The 8,524-nt window shown below is 40.1% G+C and overlaps 1 protein-coding gene across 1 annotated transcript in view; it reads left to right on the forward strand.

The window, feature by feature from the left end:
* mtnr1aa (melatonin receptor 1A a) overlaps nt 1-6,995 on the forward strand; it is a gene marked incomplete at both ends in the record, with an annotated part of 32,762 nt that extends 25,767 nt beyond the window's left edge. Inside the window, one exon of the mRNA XM_080030038.1 lies at nt 6,124-6,995. Within this exon, the coding sequence (XP_079886164.1) occupies nt 6,124-6,995 (872 nt within the window). The remainder of the gene's footprint in view (nt 1-6,123) is intronic.
* Nucleotides 6,996-8,524: the final 1,529 nt, after the last annotated feature.

Raw genomic sequence — 8,524 nt, forward strand, 5'->3', positions numbered from 1 at the left:
TAAGTTGAATTTACTTTGGTGACGATATCTAAAGTCCATTAGTTGAGGTTCAAAGGTTTTTCATGCGTAGTTTTGGACATGTTGGTTTTGCGGAACAGAGGTCCACATAACAGATATTTGACTTTGTTAACAGGTTGTACATACTGTATGTGCACTTTGAGTTCACAAACTGAAACTGAGATTTTATGAACTTTAGGGGAAGGCATTAATCTTGTCTAAAGCAGTAGCGGCATGCATTTGCAATTATGCTATAATTGCAATTAAATAGTGCTTTTATTTTGGAGCTAAATTTAACTAAATGGGTTGAATTATTGATTTTCCTTATTTCTGAGTGAATCACAAATTCAAAAGCTGTCATGCTAAAAAAAATCTGTTTTTTAAAACTATTTCTGGCAGAGCAGAGAAGACCAACTTTCCATACAAATATGAAATATCAACACCTTGCCTTGCGCAATCCTTTTATGCTTATTCTAATTGGTGTCTTGCTTAGAGAACTGGGCAATATACTGTGTTGTATTGAACAATAGGAAGTGTTTTGTTTGAAACACACACTCATTCAGTTATATTGAGTATGGCTACCCCTGACAGGCATTACAGCTTGGGTGGTGGATGGAAACGCAAGACCGAATAGGGCAGAGGGGGTGCAGCACATGCCATGGCCTGCTTGCCCTAATTTTGTTTAAGCCTAAATACACAGATTGCAATGGTAAATTGTGGTTTCATTTTCACCTTGATATGTTTGGATGATATTGATCAATAAAGTTTTGAGAAGATATACACTTTCTATCAAGAATAAATCACATAAAAATGAGAATAGGTAAAAAATATTTTATTCCAACTTTATGGTCGACGTGTATTTTACTATTTTAATACTTCCATAAAATTAAGACCAGATTTGTATGAGTACAATTCAGAATTTGAGACCTGAGCTGTGTTCGAAAACGACAGCAAGTTTATTTTTAAATAATTTATTGCAAACACAACAAGGGGAACCGCGGGGAAATCACAAACAATAAACTGTAGATTTAATTTTTTTTAATAAATTTTTTTTTGTATAAACATTTTTCTGGAAGTCCTAACATTGAGAATGTAGACCACACGTTAAAATAAATGTGTTATAACCAATGTTTTATTTACGATAAGGCAAGGTATGCATTTAGACTTTGGTAATGAAATGCCTACGGTCGTTTTTGAACTTACCCTTCAGCACAGAGACATCATGAAAGCCTATGCGAAATGCTGAAAATCTAAAATTATACAGAAAATCCAGATTCTCTCTACTATTCATTTGATTTCATCTGTGCTTGTAACAAAGGTTCTGAATTTGAGTGGGATATGACGAACCACTGACAGAACTACAGTTTGCTGAGATGGCAGACTTTGAAAGAGAACAGGCAGAGCGGCACTTGCTGGGCGACATGTCAGAGCCCTGAAAGATGTCACTGCAGGAAAAACAGCACGACTCCGAGAGCAAAAAATTGGTCTGATGCGATGACAAACTCTTTGGCTGTAACCCAAAGCAATCTGGAGGAGATAGACCTCTCCCCACCAGGCTAACAACATTCCTGCTGATAAGTTAAGGTGTAAATATCATGGTTTGGGTGCTCAGAACAGAGGGACAGAGGATTTGTGAGATTGGAACAAGAATTCATGCAGCCAAACTTGAAGCCTAATGTTATAGGGACAGTTTTATGTTCCCATAGGAGGGATATACAGCCAAGTCAGTGAGCAGAGACTACGTTCATGAATCCAAAGTCTCACTGGAAACGTAGATCAAATGTTGGCTTTGACGTAATTCAGGGCATGTGCTCAATCATGAGGAATAAACCTGTAATTGGTCAGCCCTGTGGTTTGGCCAGTGTTTATTTTGGTGTCTGTGGGGGTTATCAGTATTGTGAGATTGAAGTGTAGGAGCAGTTGATTGGAGTAAATAAAACACACACTTAAATCTGTGATTGGCTTTTGTGTGGAAATGAGTTGTAATGCTTCAGTTAATTGGATTGGAATGATGTGAACCAGAAGTAGCCTATCCACTTTTTACTCGATTGTTTGTAAAGAAGCAAACATTGAGAATGGATAATTGTCAAGAGGAGGAGCTTATGTCATTAGAAGAAACTAGTCAATGGACAAGTAGAAGCAAACGATTTAGGAATAAAATAGTATTCCCTGACTGTATTTACGCTAAGCTCCATATCAAATCCCAGCTCTTCCCTATTACTGCAGTGGCTTCAGGACAAGATAGAGACAGTCCTGGTATGACCCAGTAAAAGCCAGGTCGTAAATCCCTTTGGAAAATCTGTGGAAAGATGGCTGCTCAAAGCTGCTTCACTTTAAGCTTGACCGAACCAGAGTAACTGCACTGAAAAATGGGACAAAATCCTAATTCAGATGCTCAAGGCTGAGGCAGACTCCGAGGTGACATGACTGCCAAAGTATTGACTTTGGTGGGAAAAAAAACAGATTTGGACGTGATGCCTGCATGCAATTGCCAATATGTCTAAAAACCAATTCTAAAAAATTAAAATGTTGCCCCAAAAATATTCCTTTCTGAGGCTTTGCTGCATCACCATGAATTGTGAAACAGATGAGCTGGGTGGATACGGTCTAAATGCACAGCATATCTTTTTTCACCTTGCTAGGGAGTGTTAAAATTCCCTGTGAGCTAAAATGGCAATAATGCTGAGACGGACATCACTTTACTTAAACCCAAACAGAAATGGTGTGGGATTGCAGAAATGAAGAGGGGACACAGAACCAAGCCATATCTGTCTTCAAGCCGAATGGAAACTCTGAGCTAAGCGTCAATCACAGGACCAGTCACAGTGACAGCGAGTGAGAGAGTGCAAGAGTCAAAGAGCCAGCTGCCTGTGGGCCTTTCCCGACATGACCTTGTCAAGGTCAATGCTGTTATTACTGAGTGACTAGAGTTCAAAATCCTTTAAAAGGGTTGCTACAGTAGAGAATAGCAAAGGGAGAGAAGGGGCACCACTTAAATATGACCTTTTGCAATTTGTCGCCCTTTTTTTTGTTACACTAAGGGCGACTTTACACTGACTTGCTTAAAGACCTTGTCCAACCTATAACTATAATTACTACATCACCAACCCTAAGCTGTACCGATAACCAAGGCTTAACCATGAAATGTTTTTTTTTTTCTTTCTTTTTTTGTAGGGATCAACTGTCCATAACTAGGAGTTGAGTCCCCAGATTGGCACTCTGGGACTATTGTCCCGTTAGAAACCTTGCTCAGAAGAATTATTTTTATTTCCCAGACTGCTCATTTCTTACACTCAGCCTTTTCAATCTTCAACAACAAAACACAGTCCCATGGACATCAGGAAGAGTCAAACAGAAACAGTTAGATTAAAAACACTGCTGTCTCTGGTTAGTGAAACTTGCACTATTAATAGTTCGCTACTAGTTCACGTCCAATCATTCCCGGGACTCAACAAGAGACAAATGCCTAGTTTCCACTGAGCAGAGCCGGTAGAATCGGAGCGGTTCGGTCCGGTTATTTTGGCTTTTCATTTGCCAAAAGTCGGGTAGGGTCCGAAATAAGCTAGCTAAACCACTCTGAGCTGCTCCTATTTTCGTTACTCCTTTGTCGGGGTACCAGCCATCTGAAAGGGTGCCAAAAAGGTGGAGCTACACACTAATGTCCGTTGATTGGTCGAAAGAATAATTTTCGCATAACATCGCTGTGTGTATCCACCTTGGCAAGAGTATAGAGAGTCTTGTGTTTAGTAAAAAAATGTCAGAGCAGCACTGTTTATTGTGTGGTGTTTTTCCTCTTCATTGAATTAATCAGTGGGCTACACTCACGGACCTATAGAGGCTACACTATGTCAACAAACAATAAAAGTATAATACGAGTTTAAAAGTATTGCTGAGTAACATCGTTCAAGCAAAATAATCGTTATCATGCATCTCAATATGACTTAACCGTATTTGGCAGTGACTCTACATAATTTCACAATAAAAACAGAGATACTGAAAGGAAATAGCTGGACAGCCAAAACAGCCTCGCAGGTACATCAACAAAATTAAACCACAGAACTAAATCTAAAAATTAACCATTGCAGCTCCAACCATCACATCTAAATGCCTAAAACAAACACTCTAACTTTGAACTGAACCAAATTCTGACCTGAAACTTCAAAACCAGTCTACAAAAGTATCTTGTTGTGTTTTTGACAACTAGTGGCACTATGGAGTAGTGTTTTCTTTATATCTTGTGATTTACTGCAGCACAAACTCGCTGATCTACATACAAGGACACTGGAATCAGGAACTGCCGCAGGGTATGTTTAATTCTCGAATAGCCCTCTCAACAGTTACAAATCTTTCCAAAATGTGTTCTTTTTCTTAAGGTCCTCACAAAGGTAGTTGCACAAAAGCCCACAAACACACACACTGGCTCAAGTCACAAACATGCATGCAGTAAAGCTCTCTAGCAGCCACGGGATCCTGTGACAACAGCAGGTGCGTGCATCTAATTCCTTATAGAGGGCAGCTGAATGACAGATATACAATGACCAAACTTCATTAATAGTGACATGCCATCACTGGCAGTAGAATGGCTTGTATGTTCAACGGGTGATAAGGAGCCACACGGGCTGATCGGTAGTGTGTTTCTAATGCTCAGGTGAGACTGACAGGTCTGCCTGCAGTTTGGGGGAGTGTGTCTGATACTGACAGACTAAACATCACATGCAATGCAGTGATTGTAGAGATATACAATGTGCTTAGTTCCCATCTGACATGCAGTAAATACATCTTATTATCTGTGACAGCGTGTTGTCACATTGCCTAAACTGGATGCATTGCTCACATAAGGCCACATAATATGGTGCTTACTTATATACATACCACTTAAATGTAAGTGACAGCTGCAAAATGCTGTGTGGCTAAGTTTTAAGATGTCAGCATCAGCATTACAACGGTAATTCATGATAAAAATGCAGAGGTCTGCATAATTAGGGAAAACTGGAGACACAAAGCATTATGCGCCTACACACAACAAGTGAGGTTTTTTCTCTCAGATCATAATGAGATATTGGGTGTCTTGTCTGTTTCAACTGCACGTCATGTAATTCACTTACAGAGGGGGGTTGAGGATCACAGTTGCTGTCTGTCGCATCGTTTGTGCAAGAGTGTATTCTCCAGAAAGCCATGTCTAATTCCCCATCATTTCAGGGACAAAGAATACACTTGTGTGCCCTTGATTGCATACCCACCCTGCAGATCATGTTTTCCTGGAATGCACAATGCGGAGTGCTTGCTGGCAATTAAAGCATTATTTTGTGACTATTTCCATATTTAATAAACATCAAAATTTGACAATTGAATGCAAGTAAAAGTTCACACACAAACATTGTCAGGAGTACACAACCCAGTGTGTGCCTATACAGTACACAAATACTCTTAAAGCTTCAGAACCAATTCCTCTTGACATCTAGACTTGAGGCCCTTTCCCTGTGGCATGTGTAACAAAGTAGCAACATATACAGATGGATGTCTCTAAAGTTGTGCTCCTGTTTTTGCCTGTTTTTACATATTTCCAAAACACATACACTTGAATAATGCAATTTTTGTCAAGCGCGTCTTACATTTTGACTGCCATGCAGCTCTTGTATGTCTTTGAAATGTCAGTGCTGTATGGAAATGGGGAGCTTTTCTTCAGTGGGACAGATTTACATTTTGTCAGTTATGTTGTCGCTTTTTGATTATGCAGTTCCCCCTCAACTTTGTTAGCCAAATTAGGAGTTTCTGACCTAAGTAAAGGAAGAATGTGGCAGTGATGAGTGAAACCCAAGCTCACCTAGATTACATATGCATCTTTGTGTAACGGTTTTCTACTACGTGCGCTGTTAGTTGACTAAAGATTCCTCCATAATAAAACAAATGGCTGCCTGATAGGTTGGAAAAGAAGCAAATGTGCTAACTGTAACACAAGCAAAATAGTGTAACAGGCAGATGATTCCAAAATATTTCTGAAGGAATCATTTGGCATTCTCTCGGCACAATCACTCAAGCTCTCTTTGTCTCATACATTTGGGTGACCACATCGGCTCTGCTTCTGTTGTCAATAACTCATGTCCACCCCTTGTCTCTTCTGTATAGGGAACATCTTTGTGGTGAGCCTGGCAGTGGCAGACCTTGTGGTGGCCATCTACCCATACCCTCTGGTCCTCACCTCCATCTTCAACAATGGCTGGAACCTGGGCATCACCCACTGCCAGATCAGCGGCTTCCTCATGGGCATCAGCGTCATCGGCTCCATCTTCAACATCACCGGCATCGCCATCAACAGATACTGTTACATCTGCCACAGCCTCAAGTACGACAAACTGTACAGTGACAAAAACTCTGTCTGCTATGTGCTGCTCATCTGGGCATTGACTGTGGTGGCCATCGTGCCCAACCTGTTTGTGGGCTCACTGCAGTACGACCCACGAGTTTACTCCTGCACGTTTGTACAGTCGGCCAGCTCAGCGTACACTATAGCGGTGGTTTTCTTTCACTTTATTTTACCAATCATGATTGTCACCTATTGCTACCTGCGCATTTGGATACTGGTCATTCAAGTGAGGAGGCGGGTCAAGCCAGACAACCGGCCCAAAATAACACCACATGACGTCAGAAATTTCGTCACCATGTTTGTGGTGTTTGTGCTCTTTGCTGTGTGCTGGGCACCGCTCAACTTCATCGGCCTGGCTGTAGCGATCAAACCGAAGGTGGTGATTCCCCTCATCCCCGAGTGGTTATTCGTGGCCAGCTACTTCATGGCCTACTTCAACAGCTGCCTTAATGCAATCGTCTATGGTGTGCTGAACCAGAACTTCCGCCGCGAGTACAAGCGCATTGTAGTGTCAGTGTGCACGGCACGCATCTTCTTCCACGACAGCTCCAACGACGCAGCAGGGGAGAGGCTCAAAAGTAAACCATCACCACTCATAACCAACAACAACCAGGTCAAGGTGGACTCTGTGTGAACCAGAACCCAGAGAGATTCTGAAAGGACATGCAAGGATATGCTGTGACTAAGAGTTAAAAAAAATATAAAAATAAAAGAAAAAAGCTGAGAAAGATAAAATACCAAATATAAAACAGCTTGTATCCTCTTGGCTGTACACAAACTGTCATGCGGTGCTATGTGGAACAGTCACAGTAAAAACAGGTGGGCAGAATATCTTAGTCTTTTATCAAGAACATATACTGCAGTACCTGTAGTACAGTAAATATACAGTATGATGTCCGTTTTGTTTTCATGTTTACAGTGATTATATAAATGTATCATGCATTATATAAGTATTGATTTTGTATGAAATGTCATGTAGGTACAGTATATAGTAAGATATATCAGGTTCCACTTAAATAAAGACAACATTTCATCAGGCTAATAAAACATCTCTACAACACGTTGAAAATATAACCAGTATTTATAAATCAGGTAAACCATTTTTAATAACCTCATTTGTGACACTGTAACACTAATTGAGTGCAAGCAATGTGGGTTGCTGCTGTCTCATTATACCCTGCAATACATTAGATGGAATATATATTCACTCTCTCGCTTTCTCTCGCTCTCTCTCACTGCCACCTTGTGATCTCATTATACTGCATGGATCAGGATTTGTTCATATGCAAAATAAAATCTGATATTAATGGAGGATCTGCTTTAGTCCCGCGTCCAATTTTACTCACAAATAGAAGTGTATTGCAATTTTGTAAATGCATTTAGTAACGCTGTATAGCTTTTGGTCTTTTTCACAGTTGGATTCCATCATTCCTAGCCATTATCATAACAATGTACTCCCCGCAGCGATGGCTGAGATCCTGGTAAACAGCCTCGCTAAACACAAGTTCAACAGGGCAAGAAATACCAGCTGTCAGATGATAAAACCAAAATGTCAGTACTTATCCCTCGTTTCATGGAAAAACTGTATGCATAAGTATAGCAACAGCATGGACGCTAGGTCCAAATTGAACCAGGAAGTCTAAACAGTGATGGTGGTTACGCCAGACAGATTAGGTTATAATTCTACTGTTTGCATTATCTCTTTCAAATATGTTTGGCTTATATTGGGGCTTGATTGTCTGACTTCATTGACTGCTTATGTTTTTTGTCATGTCCGACCATTTTTCTTGATGTTCTCAGAACTCGGCAGTTAAGCTGGTAGGTACAATATGAATATTACCGATGTGAATTAAAGCCAAAACTATGAAAGTAAGGTTCAGGTTGTAAATTGGCCCAAAATGATCCTTTAATCCGTGTGGTTTGTTTTTTAAAAAAATTATCAAGATGTAGTGCAAATACGACAAAATGTATATTCAGTCACCAATTTGTTGGGCAATGCTTTCTAAAACTGATACAGTGATAAAAGTGATTAAACACTACTGTATATTCAATTTAACAGCACAACTGGCTCCAAACTGGAATTGGAGTTACTCAAGATGTTATTGCAGGGCTGTAATATAAGTCTTGTTTGCCAGTTTATAATATAGAAAAACTGATTGAGTG

Source organism: Ammodytes marinus (genome assembly GCF_949987685.1).
Source record: "Ammodytes marinus genome assembly, chromosome: 6".
NCBI classification, from domain to species: domain Eukaryota; kingdom Metazoa; phylum Chordata; class Actinopteri; order Uranoscopiformes; family Ammodytidae; genus Ammodytes; species Ammodytes marinus.